The sequence below is a fragment of the Epinephelus fuscoguttatus genome, linkage group LG11 (assembly GCF_011397635.1).
Source record: "Epinephelus fuscoguttatus linkage group LG11, E.fuscoguttatus.final_Chr_v1".
Taxonomy (NCBI): domain Eukaryota; kingdom Metazoa; phylum Chordata; class Actinopteri; order Perciformes; family Serranidae; genus Epinephelus; species Epinephelus fuscoguttatus.
The window spans coordinates 23,678,413-23,700,046 of record NC_064762.1 but is presented as its reverse complement, the minus strand read 5'-3'; the positions used below and the strand labels follow the sequence as shown (position 1 = coordinate 23,700,046).

The 21,634-nt window shown below is 40.1% G+C and overlaps 1 protein-coding gene across 1 annotated transcript in view; it reads left to right on the top strand.

Moving 5' to 3' along the window:
* ptprk (protein tyrosine phosphatase receptor type K) overlaps window positions 1–21,634 on the top strand; it is a 160,313-nt gene that overhangs the window by 122,895 nt on the left and 15,784 nt on the right. Inside the window, exons 21-29 of the mRNA XM_049589242.1 lie at window positions 1,691–1,826; window positions 7,418–7,447; window positions 10,853–11,013; window positions 12,602–12,637; window positions 15,268–15,279; window positions 16,094–16,281; window positions 17,988–18,075; window positions 18,251–18,396; window positions 21,196–21,213. Coding sequence (XP_049445199.1) covers window positions 1,691–1,826; window positions 7,418–7,447; window positions 10,853–11,013; window positions 12,602–12,637; window positions 15,268–15,279; window positions 16,094–16,281; window positions 17,988–18,075; window positions 18,251–18,396; window positions 21,196–21,213 — 815 coding nt within the window. The remainder of the gene's footprint in view (window positions 1–1,690; window positions 1,827–7,417; window positions 7,448–10,852; window positions 11,014–12,601; window positions 12,638–15,267; window positions 15,280–16,093; window positions 16,282–17,987; window positions 18,076–18,250; window positions 18,397–21,195; window positions 21,214–21,634) is intronic.

The window sequence follows — 21,634 nt, the reverse complement described above, 5'->3', positions numbered from 1 at the left end:
AATTAACTCTTGATCTCAGTATTTGAGTCTGTGAGCCAAATAAGCTCCTCAAACACAACTTTTAGCTATATTTGGCTCATGAATGACAGTTACCATGGCATTTGTGTTGGCAGTTGTCTGACTCTGCTTTACAAGGAATATTTAGAGTCTTGATATTTACCTGATCTTTAGCGGAGGAACGATTAAACCTTCCTGTTTAAATGGCTCATCAGGATTTGTTTCCTTATCACACACACCACTTTCCTGATGTGAGGGCATTTTGTAGAGACATCTTGAGAGAACACAAACATAATTCCTGAGGCTGTTGGGTGGCATACCTTTCCAGCCCTGGGTGACACAGGGTTGCGTAAATACTCAAGATAGTGCCAAAAATCTATTATTTGTATAACAGGCTTATAGTCAGGCAAGAGAGCAACATTTCAGAAATGTGGAGGTCTACGCAGCCGAGCATTCAGGGTTCCTGGAAAGCTTGGTTGAGTGTTGGGTTTTACTTGACTCGTTCGCTGCCCCAAAAGACAGAGTTTGGGTGGTTAGAAACATCACCTTGTTACTTTTTCTTTGCCCAATATAATACAGCTCTTCACACACTATGGGAAAACCCAGGCAATAAAGCTTTTGAAGATAATTTAAACTGTTAATGTTGATTTTCACTTTTAGGAGCGTTTTGACCTGACAAAAAACAATTTAGTGTCATACAGAAGATGCATTGAAAACTGGACAAAAAGTACAAAAATAATGCACTAGAAAAAGTGGCAGTTTATAGACATCCTCAAATGGCTATAGCACCTTTCAAGAAGGTTAAAAAGAGGAGAAGACACAGCGCCATACTGCATCATATCATTGCCACACAACACATGCGCAGTAAAATCTGGTCGGTATTTAATGAAGGTTCAATAGCTGGAGCACTAGAACGTAGGGATGATTGATTTGTTTCACTGAAGCGTCCACAGTCAGCCAGAACTCATTCTTTTCCCAATTTGCTGACATTTTTAGCCACTGTTCTTATTTTTTGAGTTAGCTGCTAACTGCTATCAGCTGCTTTTTAAATCTCCTGGTTGTGGATCACACACACAATACATCTTCAAAGCGTCACACCCACCCTGTCAGCCATCCTGCCAGGTGTCCCTTTTATACAGCTGAGCCATTACTACCTCCACTGCCAGCTTAAAAGGCGAGACAACTTTGTCCCCTTATTCCATGATTGTACCTTTTATATAAAAAGGTGAGGCGGCATAACAGCATTTGATTCACACCTTGAAGAGGCAGTTTAAAAGGGGCTAGTTTGAGAGACTTTTTTTTTTTCAACTTATGCTGTCCAGGAAACATTAAATCTCTAAGTGTTTACTCCAAAAAAATTTAAAAGCTACTTATCATGTCCTTCATATTGGATTTTTACTCTTCTGCAGCATTTCAAGATGTTTTCATTTTTCTCAGGGAACCAATATTTTAAAGTCCTGCTGAGATGTCCCTTTAATGTCATTCAAAAGCTTTCCACTGAAGCGTGTTCTTTTAATGGTGCTTTTCACTTTGCATCTTATAAATACACCAGTGTTTCATGAATGGGGATGAAACATGACCTTTTGTTCACTCCTAATACTGCACAAGAATCAATAATTGCTGTCGTATTGTGGTAGTTTGAGCTGATATTACGTTAGATCCACAGTGTTGATGTTGTTTTCTTATGTTTTAGGTGCTACAGAGGAGCCAGAAGTCATCCCTGACCCCGCTAAACAGACAGACCGCGTGGTGAAGATCGCTGGGATCAGTGCTGGTGTTCTTGTCTTTATACTGCTGGTGCTGGTAGCCATCCTATTGGTCAAGAAGAGGTGAGTGACAGCTACTAACCACGCCTGCTACAACAGCTTTAATGAGGCATAACAGGAAGAGTTTGAGTACTACGTGAACAACAGTACTACACTAGTACACATGCAGATGCAAGAGCACACAGACACAAATGTGCACCTTAACTCATTATCTTGTTGTGTGTTGGTCCAGTATTTGCTGTAGCAACACCATCCTCCATCCATCCACCATAAACGTTGATCTCCCTTCAGAACCAGCTCGATCACCTCCTGAAGTTTGCTCTGTTTTGAGGGCATTAAATAGCCGAAGGCTTGTTTTCCTGAAGTCCAGTGTGAAAATATGGTGTTTCCAAAATTAGAAACTCCTGCCTCACAGTTGTGTGATTTAGTGCAGGAGAGATCTGAGGGTTGTGATGTTTTTTTTTTCTTTTACAGTATAGCTGTTGAATCAAAATAGGCAAAAAAACCCAACCAAAAACAGAACAGCCGACTCACTGAGAGTAAAGAAGAGAAACAGCGAAAGAGATTCTCAAGCAGAAGAACATCTCAGGAGTAGAATTAGAAAAATCCAACACACTTGGATTATATAACCACATCAGGGACACAGTATTTAGTAAAAAAAAAAACTAGAATGTGGTATTGTAGAGGTAAAGGGGACAGAGATGAAGGTCCATTGTGTGTAGACAAGGTGATTTGGCAGAGCTGATTCAGGAAAAAGCATGATGTTGGAAAGTAGGGAGTGAGGAGAATATGAGAGTGAGGGGCGGTTGACTGAAGTTAGGGTTAGAGCTGTCGACATACATTTTTTAAAGCCATTGGAGCACACACACATTGCCCTGAACACTTTATTTTTTTTAGGTTCATGCTTGAAGGAATTCACAGGCAACATTTTTTTTATGTAGTGTGATGTGATGTAAGAGGTGAAGCACTTAAAGAGGTTTGTGCACATTTGATTTAGACAGACAGACTTGTTTAGACAAAAAAAAGAAGAAAAGAAAAAAGCTGTGAACATATAGAGGTGGAAAGACTCCTCCTGTAAACCTTGTCCTTCCCGAGTCTCAGTTGGTCCTGGTGTCACTGTAACGTTTGGCCTGTGATGTGTTAGTCTGGTGCAGGGCTCCACCATGTGGTGGCTACACACAGCTACAACATGAGAGTGCAGCTGCAGCTGAATCATACAGGTCTTTTTTGCAGTAGATCAAACTGTTTTTGGACATAGTGGCAGGATAACACTATTTATAACAATATTTCTGTGACATTTAGAAAGGAAGTGCCCTCATGATGTGGTCATATTTCTGTGATAGGTTAGTGTGACTACTGTATGCCTGTGATGCATCAGAAGTTGTTTACTTTTAGGTGCTCTACATGAAACAGTCTGTTCGGGGGGTTTTAACAGCAGCATGATTCATGTTCATCATCGAGCTATGACTCACAGCAAGGCAGTTCACAGTGGCTTATCTAAATTGTGTAATATTATCCCGTCAGAAAGTCTGTGAAGCTGTCAGGGTCCGACACATGCCACGTTTTTACGCCCTAAAATCCAATCCAATCCATTGTTGGCAATGCAAGCGCGTGAAAGGCGCTCTCAGAAACAAGAACGATGCCTTCACATCATGCCCAAGCGCCTCTTTTTGAGGGTGTAGTGCCCTGAGATGAACAAGTTTAACTGTTGGAATGAAGCAACTCGCGTCACAAGTCATTAGATGAGAAACAATCAGGTCGATCTCTTCGCTTTCTTCTGTAAATATTAGTCTGTGGTAACTATGGAGACAAGGTTGATCATATAAGTGTAGGCTAACCAGAGCTTTACGTCAGTCCCACAGATGACACAACACATGAGGAAGATCAGCTCTGACTTACGAATTTCTGTTGTGTAGGTTATGATTCAGTGCTGAGTGCAGTCATTTTTGCTCAGCAAGTTCAGGCAACCTGCCACCACACTCTTGAAAGTTGGCGCAGAGTATACACAAGAGTAGCACCCAGCGCCCGTGCTTGCATTTTTCAGGCGGCTAAAGACGCGTCATGTGTCCCGGCCCTTAGAAGAGTCGCCATGATGCTTTGAACGAAAAACACCCCACCACCTTAAGCCTAGACTTTTTTAATTTTGCATACACCCTGCTCTCTGTTCATCAAATCTTACCTCAACAACTGTGAGGTTACATTAGGTTAAATTATGATTTTGTACTTTTCAGGGCATGCGTGTGCAAACGTGTGCATGCGCCTTTCTGATTTGTGTACATGAGAATATGTGTGTAATAATTAACTGTAACTAAAGACGCCGTTCTTCCTCTGACCTTTCAATTAAAATCTGGTGTTCAGGGAACCTGAGTGGCTCATTATAAAGAGAATAATTATAACTTAATTTGCATATCCGGTACAAATACATTCATGTCAGGCGCCTCGTGTCACATCTTTTTTTGTTATAATAAAAAGCCTCAACATAAATAGCTCATTGACCATCATGTATCTCAAACACGCTACAAGAAATGTTAGATTAATTACCCTCAACTTGTAATCATCAGCCGACTCTTTTAGGAGATACTCTGAAGTATTGCATCTTGCCAGAGGCTTTAGGGAGCATCCAGGAAAACAGTTTCTCAATTACAACCAATCATGATCTCGCTCGGCAAATCAAAAACAATTCGAGACATTAAATTACAGTCAGTGATGAACTCTCGTCACTGGAGAACTCGCAGTCCTTGACCTCCATATTTTTATTCTAATTCTCTTAATGAATTCATGTGATCCAGCAGTTGTGCTGCTGATTGAGTGTCAAAGTGTAATTGTAAATTATATCCAAAGGACATGAGATTAAAGAAGATGGTAGAAATATTCTGTTTATTGCAGAAGCTGCTACTGTTTCATGATACCAAACAGCATTGGAAATATATTCACCATCGTCCAAAAACAAGACAGTGTTTGAGTCACAGTTTGCACTCAGTGGCCTGATTACTGTTACATGTTTTACTGAACATTTTCTGTCCCTCTGGAGGATTTCAGGCCTTTTTGATAAAACAAAATTGGTCCAAACCCAAAGCAAATGCATTTTTGGTCGGTAATTGTTGTTTAGTGCTCTATAATTTCCTGCACAGCTGGGAAGAGCTGAAGTCTGTGTCTCTGAACTTTAACCAGCTCAAGCTGCATTTTATGCTTTTGGACCAGAGGAAACAATAAACAATAAGGACTGCCACAGGGTGACGGTCTTCCTGTTAAGTAAAATATCGTCTTAAAATGTTACATTTAAGTGTATTTCTGAGAGGTTGCGATATATTTTAAGGCACTAACAAGTGAAAATGAATGGTATTTTTGGAAACAATATGTTTTCAATTATTATATTTCCAGGTTTACACATTGTGTTGTGTTTTTACTTTTTTTTAGTTACATTTTTTGTTTGATTTATGAAAACATATGAGACTGTGCAGCAACCAACATTGATCAGCTAATGACAGCAGTTTCTGGTTGAGACAACTGATTAGCATATCTCAGCATGGGATGGAAAGCTGCCTCAAAGCTACTGAAAGTCCTGAAGTTTGGTTTCTATCATAGTGTATATTTATGTTGAGCATACACTGTATATAAAGATTGACAACGTGTCTCCCGTTCTACTCACTGTACAAAACTGAAGCCATATTGTGCTGAGGATATCATCTGGAGTCATGCACTGGGTCTGGTACCCACTGATACCCGCAGATAACCCACAGAAAAGGTGATGTGGGGGTGGTATTTCGCCTTCACTTGATTTCTGGGTGAATAATGAACATACAGGTCAGATCCCAGGTGTGGGATTATAAATGTTTAAAAATAAAATGAGAATAATACTAATCAAATTTAATGTTTTAACCTTTAACTGCTGACTTTATTAGTTGGCTTTGTCTTCTGTGTTAGCTGCAACGTAAGAGCCTCTTCAATCAGGCTTGTTACTAACAGGCATGTTTATTGCGGCGATGTGCTGCTCAATATTATGAGAATAAGCAAAAAATATTAATTTAAATTGTATATACCTTTGTTTTAAAATATATCATCTTACCTTTCGGAATATGTCCCAAAATGATCACTTAAAAGGTGCTGCCTAACCAAATTATTTGAACAGTGCATGGTTTCTTCAGAATTTGCAGTTTCAGGTTGGGCAGTAGATCTTGTGTGGGCAGGTCAGGTCAAGTTGCGGAATTAATTGGCCGCATGTCAGTGAAGATTCTTAGTAATCTAGGTCATGGTAATCGCAAGTGCTATATCATAGACAACTGGACTTGCTTGAGTTTCTTGAAGACTTTTCTGTTCTGAACTGTGGAAGCCTTGAAGACATCTTCAACAGCTGTCTCAAGCAAATCCAGTTGCCTACAATATAGCACTTATAATTAATGGATTGGTCATATGTGCAGGTGGGTTGGTGCAGTATTGCATGTCGCAATGCTGGTTTGAGAACAGGTCTTTAAATTCCAACCCATGTAGGACTTTGATTGTGAGCTAGAGTCTGCCCAGTAGTGACTGGGAAGTGTAAGTGAAGTTCCCACCCATACACCCGTTGGACCCAATGGCCAGCAGTGCCATTGATTGTGAGCACACTGATTGACACACACAGCTGTCAATCATGACATCACAACCCCTTTAAAATTAGTAAATTACATTGAAAATTATCAAAACAAACAAACAAAAAAATGCTTGAACACACAACAGCGTAATGACAACTATGTAAAATGACTGAAACCGTCTCTGGGAAAAATTTATTTGTGTGATTTTTTTTTATTTGCATGTTCCACTGGAGGGGGTATGGTTTATGACCTGTACTGCAGCCAGCCAGGAGGGGGCGATGGAGATGTTTTGGCCTCACTTTTAGGGAGCTGTCATGTCGTCCATCTTTATGTACAGTCGCTGGTGCTGACCTATGAAAACAGATCTGACATTTTTACATTGATGTGTAACTAAACTGTGACAGCTGACTGAGCAGAAGTGGAAAATGATCTGTGATTTTATGTCACCCTCATGAGTGTGAAGTTCTGTCGACAGCACTTAGTGGTTTTCCATGAAGGTTTCTGGGGAGATCAATCTTCATTGTCATCGAACCTTTACAACTTTGAACAATACTGCATCTTTAAAATGGTGGGACATGATGACATCGCAATGACATCATGCTTGCTTTACAGGAAGCGAGCTGCGTGGTGTTACAGATCCGATAGCGTTGTATATGAGTTCTGACAAATTGTTTACTTTCTGTAGGAGTAAGTTAAAGGTGATTGGCTGATTAGGGCTAAAAATAAATTTCTAATCAGGGCCGTCCAGTTACACTATTGCACGATTACTTTAAATATGACACCTTCAGAAGTAAAGAAGAGACAGACTGCATGGTAATAGTTTAATATAGATAGTGGTTGTTATTTTAGTTTTATAAGTCTCAGCTTGTTTTATAGTATTTATGTAGCTTTAAACTTGAGTTTTTGAAGACACAGGGCCCGTAGTTACCATAGCAACCCCTTGCATGACCCTCAAGTTGTAGCAATCAAAAGGTGTTTTCTTCTGTTTCTGTTGTTGCTGGTTGGGACAGGACAGTATTGTCCTAATTTGCATATTCATGACCCTTGTGTCTCATTCTTTGCTTTCTGATTGGCTCACAACCCCAGGAGGACCTACTATTCATACTCTTATTACCTGTAAGTAAACAAACCAATCAACAATCAGCTCACCCAGCTGCTGTTACCTTACTGGGCGAATTCTTAGTGGCTAGTTGTTGTTATTTTTAAAGATGCAGTATACTTTTTTCAAGACAAAACACATTTTCAGCTCTGACCAACCAGCCAAAGCCATCCTCATTGACGCCTTGCCAGGGTGGGGGTCAGCTCACTTTCATGTCAGTCAGGTATTTTCCTTATTTTCAACCATTCGTGCAAACATTTTTGTAAAACGCTTAGACACTGAAAATGTTGATTGTTTTTCTGTGTTATAAAAGAACTTAATTAATAAATAAATAAATGCTGAATCACTAACAAATTAAATGTTAAAGGGACTGAACTGACAGTGAATTGACCTCAGCCCTGGTGTCCTCTACATGCTCCAAAGTTGCTCTGAAGCAGACTTATGAAGGCCAGAGTGGGCCGTAAACCAGAACCAAGCAGGCCAAAGTGGGACGACACAGGCCTAAGCGTGTTATTTGAAAAAAGAATGCTGCACTTGTGACTTGTAGCTCTTTGTGTGCATGTAGTCATGTGATCATCCATCCGCCCATCAAGTCACAGGTATCATGGTAACTCTGCTACACTTGCTCAGTGTCTCTTCTCTGGTTTCCCGTCCTGAGACCGTCAGCTTCCTGTGCGGAGCACACGGCTCTATTTCAGTAGTTGTTGGTGGGTTTTTCTCATGTGTTGTGGGTACTTGCTTTTCTACTGTCTTTTTGTCTCTCTGGCTGTGACCAAAATGGACCACTAATCGCCTCATGTGCACTATTTAGCAGTAATACAAACAGATTACTGAATAAATATGGAAATATATTCATCCCGAGCTTGTGTCTGCATGACCCGGGCAAACAAATGAAGCAGGACAAGTTAGCATTAATAAATAAATAAAAGGTTTTATCATATTTGCTGAAACTGTCACTAAATCCTGACAGTAGAACGTGCCCCTAGAGTCATTTACAATAATCTACTGCACCTCAATCAGAGCCAGGAGGAGTCTATAGTGCAGTTTAAATCACTGCTCGTACACAATAATGCACACCGCAAAGATAGGTACGCAGAAAAAGACCCGTGGGGCTGAAAGCGTGGTTTTCGTCATCGGTTTTCTTCTGTTTATTTGTCTTTGCCATGTATGTTGCTGTTGGCAAAGGGTGGATGGGCAGTTTTATCATTATTGGTGGTTGTTTCTCAGCCATCGTGTTTTTGCAAAACTCCTCCTGAAGCCGTGTGCTGAAGATACAGAGCTTGACTGAGTGGGAGTATACTCAGACAAGCACAGCACATGCAGTGATTGACACTGTGGTATAGAGACTCTTCCTGACTCTGAATTTACTTATCTACCAGGGTATAGGTGACAGTTCTAGCAAAAGATGATAAGAAGTTATTCTGATAAAAGTTACCTACTGAACCTACCTTTAATCTTGCAGCTTACCCATGAAGTAAAGTTATGAAAAAAGAGGCAGAAAAATGGAATTGTTCAAAACTTTCCTCTGAAGTAGGAGTGAAACGACAGGACAGTTGAGCATCTACTCAAATACATTTATAAGGAACAACGTCTACTGTCTACAGTTTTCAGACCACTTAACCCTTTGTAACCCCTCTTCACATTTTTAAATTCATCTCAACAGGAGAAGACCTTGTTGCCATGTTTTTAGTTTTGTTATTCATTATTGAGATATTTAAAAAGTGTCTTGGCATAAATGTAGAGCTTCAGTGATCAGGTATGTTCAGTAGACATTACAGTACTTTTACTAACACATGTTGCTCTCAAAATTAATTAATTTTACAATTCAGACCTTAAAAATGAATAAAATTGCAGCAGAGATTCACTCTAGTTCTGGTCACACCTACCCTCCTCTTTTCTCTCTGTTTCTGCCTCTCTTACATACGGTACAATTACGCAGCATAATGGTGGTTTATAATTCATGTATCACTTTCTCCTGTTTTCATGTTTTTTGTTCAACAAACTGTAATACACTCACAAACACCCACATGAACAGCTACACCTGCTCAGCAGTTAAATCAATGTTCCTGAGTGTGTGAGTGTGTGTGGTCTTAGAGGTGGAGTTGGTGTATTTGGGGGTGAAGAGGTAAACGATAAAACAAAGCATGCTTTCTGTCAGAGCCGTACGTTGTGTCAGTTATGCAACAATCAAACATTTATTTCTTCATCAAACCTTTGAGAGAGTTTTTCTTACATTTATGTTGGAGCTCAAAGTGCTCGACAAGTGACTTAATTACAGCAGGTCACGTAAAAACATAATAAATGTTTGCTCATCTGTACAGATGTTGTCCTAACTGATGCACTTCTATGGCTCTGGGTACAAAATGTTCCTGCATGCTCTGTCATGCTCGAAGTATAAAGCCCTCTGCAGTTATTTTTCCTGGGATTTTATGGATTGCACACACCGAAAGAGAGTTAAACCTGAAAATGATACCTTGATGTTTACATTTTAAACTTAATTTTTGTCACCAGGCATCAGCTTTCATGATGAAGAAAGGTTTCTATTGCTTGCATTAGAAATGCCCAATATAAGAAAAGCCTGTGAGGAAAACAGGGGATTAAAATTAAACATCAGGTATCTCTTAAGAAGTCTTTCCCAGAGAGACGGTGTACCGTTCTCTCATAATTCTGGACTGACTATTTAAGATGTGACCTGGAGTCGTACTACTCATATGATGATAACTGTGGTACTTAGGTTGGTAAATGGTTTCCTTGAGCTTCTGTAGATCATAAGACATTCCTTTACTGTTGTTTTAATGGGATTTTTCTTTGCTGTCGGATGAAAACCAAATATTTAATGCTTCAAAGAATTTTCTTTTTGTGTTTTTTCTTTTTGTTTCGCCGACCCTCTGATAATGCAGAAATATATAGTTTCAGGCAACTAAAAATATAGTTGAGATAAAACTGATTCGAAGGCTTTCATCTGACAGCTCATCTATGGTACAGAGGTTGATAGCAGGTGTTCCCTTTGCTACTTGTAAGCCATAGGTCATTTCCCCTGGTCTGTATTAGAAGCTGTTTTCCCTCTGCTCCTATAGCTGAGCCTGTTACATGCTGCCATTTACAGACAAGCCTTTCCTCTTCCTCCCTTGCCTGTTCTTTCCTCTCTTCTTCCTCTCTTCTCTCTTCTCCTCCCCTTTCTTCTTTTCTCCTTTTCTCCTCCTGATTGGATCTAAACTCTGCATCTTGATTCAGCAGCCTGCAGCCCACAGCCGTGCTCTTATTACCAAAAAACACGTGTTACCACTTATACTTCATAACAAAATCTGACTGTGCTTTATAATTAGAGACTATTCTTTATGAGGCGGTGGTCTGCAGGCTGGCTGATGTTTGTGTGTTTGTTGTTAAGATGCCTGACTGTGTGCGTCTCTGCCCCCCGACAGGAAACTGGCTAAAAAACGTAAAGATGCCATCGGAACGACACGGCAGGAAATGACTCACATGGTGAATGCCATGGATCGCAGCTATGCCGACCAGAGCACTCTGCACGGAGAGGATCCCATGGCTGTGACATTCATGGACTCTCACAACTACAACAACAGATGTAGGTTCACAGACAAGACTATTGTTACTATAATTTTTATCCATAAGCAGTAGTATTAACCATGAACGATCTTCAAAACACAAATCTCTGTCAATAAGTGCACTTGAAATCTAATATTTAGTTCTATCCTTTTCTATTCTAATACTTCTACGTATTTTCATCTTTCCTCTTATGTCACTAAGATTTAAGTTTTGCAAATGCTAGATTGAAGTTTATTCTTACTCGGCGTATTCTCATGGAGCAGTTTGTATGATATCCTGCATGCAGTTCAAATGATGTCCTACGAATTAGCACCCCACGAATGACGTTACACCCTTAACATACAGTTACATAATTAACATAAAGTCACTGTGGTCAGGTTTAGGAAAAGACGCATGGTGAGAACGTACCTTAAAATGACTCAGAGACCACTCAAAGTTCACACGGTTCTGAACACACGACTCCAAGGGAAAGTCCAGGTTTTTGTGACCCATAAGTACAAGTACGGATATGTACGAATTTGGTTGCACTACCTTTCGTAGGAAAACATATGGACAGTTTGTAAGAACAGCTTACGGCCAGGTTACAGTTGTTATTACAGAGTTATCATCACGATTGATTAATCTCTCAGAGTTTTTTTGGGGAAGGGGGTGTAATCATTTGATCTCCTAAATTGGTCTCCATATCAGTAGTTGGGTTTCCTTCCACAAATTTTAATTTTTTGCAAAAGAAAAATTGTCCGAAGAAACAGTGAATCTATGTACTTTTCCATCCATTACTGTTATGTGAATATTGGAAGTTGTGGTGGTAATTCTCTCGTTAGGTGCCACTGCAGAAGAGGGTACAACTTGATGATGTAATTGAAAGAGCGCCAGTCAAACCTCAATTAAAGAAAGTCAATAGATGTGTACAGTATTGAAGAACACATTGGACATTGGAAATACAGAGTTTGAACAACTAGCTACCTGCTCGTGGAAGAGTTTTGTTAACAGCCCTGTGTGCATACATAAGCTTGTTGCCTTGTCCAGAGACAACAAAGACAGTTTATAGTGGCTGATGCAATGACAGCAGCATCATCATGACTGTATGTTATCATTTATTTGCTGAATCTGCTTCCATGGTTGCATTTACCTTTTATAGATACCCACACTTCACACCAACTTTTCCACCCTTACTAGTTTCTAGTGGAAGTCCTGTCTGCCTAATTGTTTCAGCTGTAGAAAAACAACTCAAGAGTCGACTCGGCCTGATCAGTTTTCCTGTTAGATAGTATGGAAACAAGAGCATTGACAGTGCAGACCAGTGTACATGTTTATGTTTGATGTGTGAACACAAGAACTGCTGATAAATAATTTCTGTCCCAAGTTCAATAATTCATGGCTCAACCAGACCATGTTGATCAAAGCAAAAACTGTAGGATGGTTTTGCCAAGATAGATGATCCTTAAGATGATTCACTCATGTTTAAGTCATGACTGGAGAATGTGTAGTCCATCAGAGACATACACAGATCCTCTTTGAATTTTCCGGATGCTCACTGCTCACTATTAGGTTCTTTTTTGAGTAACACTGACATTGAGAACATTTGCTCACCGTGTTTCCTCCCACAGTGCCCAACGATCCTCTGGTTCCAACTGCTGTGCTAGGTGAGACTTCTAGCATGGTCGGATATGTCACATTCACCACCAGATCCCTTTAGTCATCACCCATCTTCATCTTAAAGTCCCTGTGTTTGTAGCCCCGTCTTGTACGTCTCTTAGGTCCCAACTTTGAGTCCAGATGACCAGTTGAAACATCGGACATGGTCAGAGTTTCCATTACATCCTGCATCCTGTGTTTTGTACTTTGAGCCCTGTTGCGTATATTTTTGTGTGTGGATAGTGCGGCTTGTTTGAAGTTTCAGTTCCACATCGTTGTTTCTTATCTACATTTCAGAAGTGCTAAATGTTTAACAAACGTCTCTGGTATTACCACTGATAGGCAGTTCTGCAGGCAGTGAACTGAAATGAACAAGACATGCAACAGAAATACAAAATAGATGTTTGGATTTGGTTCAAAGGCAATCTCAGGATGTGTAATGGTTTAGAATATATGAGATTGGCAAAACTGTGTGTTCATCTTTTATCTTTTTTTTTTGCCACCTCGTGCCAACTCTCTGTGTAAAACATGGCCGGTGCTAAAAAACTCCAACAGCCAAGCACTTCATCTGCCGTACTGTGTTTTCCCCAGGTGCATTAACTCCCGCTCCCAGCCATGGTTTCTGTTTCCTACTGAGCAGTATTGATATTCACAGTAATTACCATCATTCTCCCTTAGAGACCTCATTATTTCCACAGTTTGGAGTTGTTTTAAGGCATGCCATTCCCTGTCCTAAAAACGACAGAATCTGACACTTAAAAGGAGGAAGACAATTTGTCACACTGCCACTGCAAAACGGCTGCAGATTAAATCTGTGACATCAAGTGACAGAGAATAACTTAGTGCCTACAGGCCTGTGTGTTTGGCAGAACTTTTCCTGTGCGCTGGATCTCAAAGTATGCTTGAGTTTCTACCATCTGTGATATTCCCTAGGTTTGTTTTGTTGCTGATGCCCCAGTATGAATTGAGAAAACTGTAGTTTTTGCCAAGTCGGATGCTTCTCCAGCTCCAGTATTGCACCGCAGTGTGTGCATCTTTAGTCTAGTCTAGTGTTAACACTGTGGCGTGATGTGGAGTTCTAACATACCCTTAAGGGCTCCACAATGCACGGCGCCACCAAACTGTGCTAATTAACTGATCCTTAGCCTCTAATTTGGAGTGAAGGCTGCAGTTACAATCTGTCCCGGCCAATCACATCACAGAGTGGGAAGAAGTAGCAGGAAGTAGCGAATTAGGAGGCAGTGTCGGGTCAAGTTTACTGTTAATTGGCCTGACGAGGGCTCAGCAAACCTTTAACAATCAGTAATGAGCTAACATGTCCTCAGAGCACAGAAAAGCATCAGTTGGATGGAATAAACAGTGTCAGTTAATAAACAGTGGCGAAGATGAAATCAGTCGGTTGTTCTGCAACCCCAAGCTACTCTATTATACTTCCTGTCAGTCTGCGCATTACGACTGCCAACTCACATTATCCCCCACAGCACAGAAACACTCACCTGGAAGTTCTGCAACAATTTGAGCCCCAAAATTAGCTGCCACTGAAATACTCTTTCAACATACAAGCTTTCAAAATGCAAAGTTATTGAGTGTGAATTAAATCTGCATGCTCTCTATTATATATAGCAGATGATCGCTCATATGTGGTTTAAATGTATTATAGCTCCAGATGCTGAAATATGTTCATGTGGTGAGGTTTGTAAAAATGTAATAAAGCCACCATCCATTCACTTATTTGCTTATTCGTGGCTGGGTCGTGGGGCAGACGGCTGAGTTAGGTACTCCATACGTCCCTCTCTCTAGCAATGATTTCCAGCTCCTCCTAGAGGAGGCATTTCCAGACCAGATGAGATATATAATCCCTCCTGTGTGCTCTGGGCCTACCCCCAGGTCTCCTACTAGTAGGACATGCCCAGAACCCCTCTAATGATCAGGTGTTTGAACCACCTTAAATGGTCCCTTGTAATTCTAAGGAGCAGCAGCTCTACTCTGAGCTCCCTCCGAGCATCTGAGCTTCTCAGCCTAGCTCTAAGTCTGAGCCCAGCCACCCTAAGAAGGAAACTCATTTTGGCTGCTTTTATCCGTGATCTCATTCTTTCAGTCACTACCCAAAGCTCATGACCATGGGTGAGGGTAGGAGCGTAGATGGACTGTTAAATCGTGAGCCTTGCCTTCCAGCTCAGCTCCTTCTTTACCAGGACTATCCAGCATAATGTCTGCATCAGTGCTGATGCTGTGCCAAACTGTACCATACTTAAGATGGAATAAAACCACCTAATTTTATAATTACAAATTGTATTGGAGGTGTAGGAGGCCTGGATGACCTGAATGACCAAAGGTGTAAATAGCAGTTGATGAAACCACTAGAGAGCGTTGCAGTAGACTTTATGGTTCGATTTATGTTGGTGTGTCCTGCTGTTTAGTGTCTTTCATGTTGTTAAAGATATTTTAGCAAATGTTTGCTTCATTGTTTGTTTTTTTTATCATCCATTACATATAAACCTTTGAGCTCCTTGTGCACTGTTCAGAGTTGTACCTTTTGAACCTCTAGTTCACTTTTAAAGTATTACTAACATTCTTCTATCCTGACGTCTGACTAAACCTTTCTGCTCTTCTCTCTTCTTGCTGCTTTGACATGTAGTTCCAATCACAGGTGAGTATAGACAGAGACAGTGACAGTGACCTACGGTTTGTTTGGTTTGAGGAAAATGCAGTATTTTCTAATGGTAATAGTTCGAAGCCAATGGCTAGCACTGGCTTTGGAAAGACAAAAAAGTTGCTGTTAGGGCTGAAAGAATAGTTTGAAGCTTAATTCATAACACTGACTTTTAAATTCTGCATCAACAGTGCTGTGCAACTTCTTTTTTTGCATGTGTATTCATTCTGTATATACCTGATATTTCTGGAAAAAGATTAAGGTACACTCATATAATGCTAAGTGCTATATTATTTGTAGAAGTAGATTACAGTGGTGGCAGCATAGGATTGTTTCTGACTCTTGTGATCCAAACATTTTCAATGACTGCAGAGCGCTGTAATGTTCAAAAGACAAAATTAATTGAAAAGAGATAGATGTAATCATTTAAAAAATTTGCAGCATGTTTTTGTCTAATGAAATATTCTGCTGCAATCCATATTTGTTGATGTTTAGTCTTTAAAAAACAACATTTCATTTTGGTCAAAAAGCTGCCTTAACACAATTCTGGTAAATTACTTAAGAAAAGATCATATCTATTCCCTTATTGGACTAGCCTGCTGCTTACATGTGTTTATGTTGATAAAACTGATGAGTTATATTTATTTTTAATTGCACGATTTATCTGTCAGACCTGATAAGAAAGAAATGGATCTGTTTTATCTGCTTTTTTACCTGGGAAATAATAAAACAGTGAAGAAACTAATAAATCCAACGTAAATGTTGATTAATATGCAATTGAACTAACCAGTGGTGACCTCTTTCATTGTAGATGAGAACCACAGTGCCTCTGCAGCGGAGAACAGCAGGCTTCTGGACGTTCCTCGGTATCACTGTGAAGGAACTGAATCACCCTATCAGACAGGGCAGCTCCACCCTGCCATCAGAGTGGCCGACCTTCTGCAGCACATCAACCTCATGAAAACATCTGACAGCTACGGCTTTAAGGAGGAGTATGAAGTAAGATTATTATAGGCAGTACTTTCGTTACTAGCAACAGTAGCATTAGTAGTCTAGTTAATGTTTTTGTTTTTAGAAGTAGTAATACAAATATTTTTACCTTAAATGGCAACTTCTTTTTTTCATCCAGGAGTTTATTTTCCCCATGTTTTTGTGTCAAAGTGACTAATGCACCACTTTCTGAAATTGGTCCGGTATTGAGCGAGAGTGCTGCAGTGGCAAAACAGGCTGCAATGTAATCATTCGGGGACGCTAATTTGCGTCTACTAAAAGTGTTTGTTTTTGCCATTTATGTTCAGATTATTGTTTTAAGTGTCTGAAAACATTAGGGGAAGGATCCCCAGAGAGGCTGACCTTTTTGTATAAACAGTAACAGACCAGATATCGCTGTCACCCAGAATCACCAGACTCCATTTGAATAGACTGCAATTTATCATTGTAAAACGCTCTTCATTCAAAGTTAACAGAAAGAAAATAAAACTCACCAAAGGCTGTCATGGTTCTTCTTGCCACTGTCCCAACAATCACCAACTGTGGTTTGGTTGAAATAAATCCTTAATTCATCCAGTGAGATGTGACAATATGCTGACTCTACACACACTAACCGACTGTTAGTGTCTGGTGGGTTTTTCAATGTTTCTGGTTTAAACAAAAAGGATCTTACTCTTTAACAAAAAGGTCTGTCTCTGGAGAGATCCTTCCTCTAGAAGAAGAACAAGAAGAAGACATACTTTATTAATCCCGATGGGATTTTTTTTTTTTTTTTTTACTCTGATCTACCCAAGTACACACACGTGCACAAACAGGGCCTAAACATGCATTAAATGGAGAGATGTCAGAGCGAGGGAGCGGCCTTAGACAGGCACCCAAGCAGTTGTGGGTTAAGTGCTTTGCGCAAGGTCATGCTGGCAGTGCCCAGGAGGTGAACTGGCACCTCTCCAGCTACCAGCCCATACTCCATACTTGGTCCATATCAGAACTTGAACTGGCGACCCTCCGGTTACCAAGCCAAGCCCCCATGGACTGAGCTAGTGCCACCCCCATAATGTCAGTATAATGTTGTCAGACACTTAATGATACCAATCTGAGCCTGTCAATGGCAAAAACAAACACTTTTAGTGAACGTAATCAACTGTGTGAATGTGCCCCCAGTCGTTATTGTCACCTATTGCATGTTGCCGGCTGCAGCAGTCTCGCACAATACTGCTAATCTCAAAAATTGTTTTCCTTATTCTTCACCTAAACACAGGAACAAGGGAAAACAGAGTCCAGGTTGAAAAACCGAGACAGGAATAATTCTGATTCTGTATTGGAGGACTTGACAGTTCAGCACAATAAGATATCTGAAATGTGTTGTACACACGTATCTAATGTGGAGGAAAACAAACAGTGTATAAAGAAAATCAATGATGGTTTATTTGATGTTTTGGCTTTACATTAAAATGATAAAATGACCACAAGGATTGAATTGCCTCTTAATTTGAGAGTATTTCCTGCTTTATCGACTTAAGAGTCAAAGAGTTACAAACCTTCTTCTGTTTCCCCTTTTTATGTATCCAATCAGCATTATGTCACCACACGTGCACACGGGAAAAAAATCGCTCAAGCACTTCTCTCTGCTCAGAGACAACAGGAATGGTATTTTTTAGGATCCATGACGTGTAATTTTCCTTTGTATTGCTTTGTTTGTGTTGTTGGTGATACAGAGCTTCTTCGAGGGGCAGTCGGCATCCTGGGACGTGGCCAAGAAGGAGCAGAACCGTACTAAGAACCGCTATGGGAATATTATAGCATGTAAGCAAACTTTATTTATGTATGTTCATAAGAGAAGTTACAGCAGGCTTTACAGGAGGAGAAGGGGAATATCGTATATACTTTTTGCTCTAGAATGCCCTAAAACAAATATTTCTTTCCTTTCATCTCCACCTGTTTGCCCTTTCCAACACTGTGCTCTTGTGTCTCTCTGTAGATGACCATTCAAGGGTTATTCTCCAGCCCATAGAGGACGACCCCTCCTCCGACTACATCAACGCCAACTACATCGATGTAAGTGGAAACGCATCGAATGCTACTATTGGCTCCCAACGAAACCAACGAAACCACACTCCCTCGCTCGTATGTCAGGCCTCTATACCTTTATTGCGTCTACTAGTCATCCATCGTGCCATTTTACGCATCCAGCAACCACCGAAAACACGTCATGCATACAGTACATGTGTCTTTCTCAGGTGTCAGTCCTGCTGTCTTTCTCCTGTCTCTATCCATGTTTTCATGTGTGCATCCATTCTGAATTTATCATCCTGTCCTGATACAGCTAGTTTAAATTAATATTTAGCCTGTATGAGTTACATTAAATAAATCAGCAGATTTCTAATCATCATTTGGATTTAGCTGGACTCAGTTTTACAAGTGGGTCAACCACACAATGCTTACAGCTATACAAAAATGAATGTTATTTCTTCATAATATGACTCTCTTTTAAAGGGACAGTTCAGCCCCAAATGAAAAATACATATTTTTCCTCTTAACTGTGGTGCTATTTATCAATCTAGATTGTTAGATTTGCAGAGTGTTGGAGATATCAGCTGTAGAGATGTCTGCCTTGTCTTAAATATAATGGAACTAGATGCCACTCAGCTTGTGGTGCTTAAAGTGCCAAATGAAAAATCCATATGAAAAACTCACTTCTTCTCACTTCCCAAAATCATGTGGAAACTATTTTCTATCTCCTGAACTACACCTGCCAACTTTATCACCACACAGAACCAATCATGCCTCTCCTAATGGTGTAGTAGATGCACACTTCCTGTTTGTGACAGCCAGAAACGTTAACATTAATGGCATGGCGCTAGGAGAGCCAGCAGTAGGTCTATATTTACTTCCGCGTGGTGATACAGTTGGCAGGTGTAGTTCAGTAGAAAGAAAATAGTTCCTACATGAAACTGCTCACAACAAGGTCTGTGGATTATCTTGAGTAACCAGGTCATGATTTCTGGAAAGAGACATTGCTGTTGAGTTTTTCAAATGTATTTTTTTGGTGCTTTGAGCACCGCAAGCTGAGTGCCATCTAGTTCCATTATACTGGAGAGAAGGCAGACATCTCTGTAGTTCACACCAAAATAATCTAGCCAGATAAATAGCACTACAGGTAAGAGAAATTATATGTATTTTTAATTTTGGGGTGAACTGTCCCTTTACTGAAATAGTTTGACACAAATTGTGACTCCAGGTAGCCGCTATGCTGGGCGAAGAAGTTGTCTAGTTTAACACCCAGTAAAGCCACAACTTATCAATTTACACTTTAGTTTTACAGTGTTAACAATTGAAATACAACATGTTAATTGTAAAGCTTGGATGTGCTGGTAGGTGGATTTTGTCACCTTTGAACAGAGCTAGGCTAGCTGTTTTCCTCCTGTTTTCAGTCTTTATGCTAAGCTAAGCTAAGCTAAGCTAAGCTAATCACCTGCTGCATGTAGCTTCATATTCATTGCACAGACATAATAGTGGCACCAGTCTTCTTGTTGAACTCTTGGTAAGATATTAGATGAGAGTATTTTGTTTAAAAGAATAATTTGCCTAAAAAATGTCCATTTGTATATTAATTACTCTCTCAAATTAAAGTTGAATTTGTGAAGAAAACTGTAGGCCTATTCCTGGCGTGCCTCCAGTGAACGAAGAATCCAAAAACTGAGACAGATCTTGATGAACTGGAGTAAAAGAGGATCGCGTTCAACAACAGAAAACACTCTGACACATCTTCTGCAGTATAATCCAAGTCTCATTTATACAGTCGTATGCTCAGTATTTCCCAAACACATGCATTTTCACTAAACCTTACTATGTAAAACACTTCCACATAAACAGCACAGTCATGCCACTCGTCCATGCCTGAGACTAACAAATGAGACTTGGCTTATACTGCACAAGTTGTGTGAGAGTTTGTAAACTGTTGTTTTGATATAGTTTTGCTGTTAAACGTGAATCCCTATGACTTCATTCATCAAGAATTTTCTCAGTTTTTGGATTCTTTGTTCACCTTGGAAACATAAAAGTTTTCTTCACCAATTTCAGGTAACATGTAGCGAGTAATTGATATACAAAAGATCATTTTGTGGGTGACGTGGTCCTTTAAGTCGCTGTATTTGGTCCTCAGTCCATTCAAGTCTTAACTGGTCCATCCACGGATGAAACTCAGAGAGCATCAACTTAAAGCCTCTCCTCTATTTTTTTCCCTCCTAAATGTAGACTGTTTTTTATACAAGAGAGTATGAGAGTTTTTACACTTAAGGTCCATCCATCTGTTTCTATCCATTTGAATCGTCGTCCTGTCTGTCCATTCACCTGTCACTCCATACCTCCATCTAAATCCATCCATCCATTCATCTTTTGTCCATCTCCACATCTCCACTCTGCTGTCACCTTTACACCAATCATTTGCATGTTAGTCTCTCACGTTGTACTTTTTAAATGCTAATACATTTTTTAGCATGTTCTTCTATATTATCATTAGCCTCCATTAAAACTATTACATGCATGCTACCACCCACATTAAGCTAGAATTAGATTGAATAGAGTGGACACTCCCTGGTGTATCTAGCTCATCTCTGTTGGTACAGCTATGATTAGATGGCTGTCGTTTACATTGGATTGGCGTCAAAAATAAGCCAGCTTTCTCTGGGCTCCAGACCTCAGTGTGAGGGGGTCAAATGACATCAGGAAGTGTCCTTTCTATTCAGCCTAATTCTAAGTTTTAGATCATGTTTTTTTCTGCATGTCCTGTTCAAACTCCCATTATGTCAATGCAGCTTTTCTTTTTCTGATTGACACTCACTGACATTGTTGTGCTTTCTTTCTTTCTTTCTTTCTTTCTTTCTTTCTTCCGCTCGTTCTTTCTGCCTGTGGCTTGGGCTATAGATTTGGCTGTACAGGGATGTAAGTATCACTGTGGATTCTTTGATTCATGCCCCTCGACCTTTTACACCCTAAACGTCCAGTCATACACTCGTCATGACATGCATCGAGTCATGTTGTCCGTACATTCTGAGTTGCTGGGGCCTCCGCTGCACTTTGACTCCATCCTGCCCTCCCGCCAGTCTTCCTTACATCCCACTGTGTGCTGTAAAGATGCTTATGCATAGCACCTGTTTTTGTCTTATTGCCATCAGGAAATCCCAGTCACTGGTTGTCATAGCATTTCACCTGCTCATTGCAGAGCCATCTGTAGATTTTTGCAGAGCCTTACTTTTTGCAGCTTTGTTTTGATAGTTTAGAAATGTTAGGTACGAGTATTGAGAGTAAAATCCCACAGACGACAACCAACTTGTCTAATACCTGAATAAAAATAATATGCAGT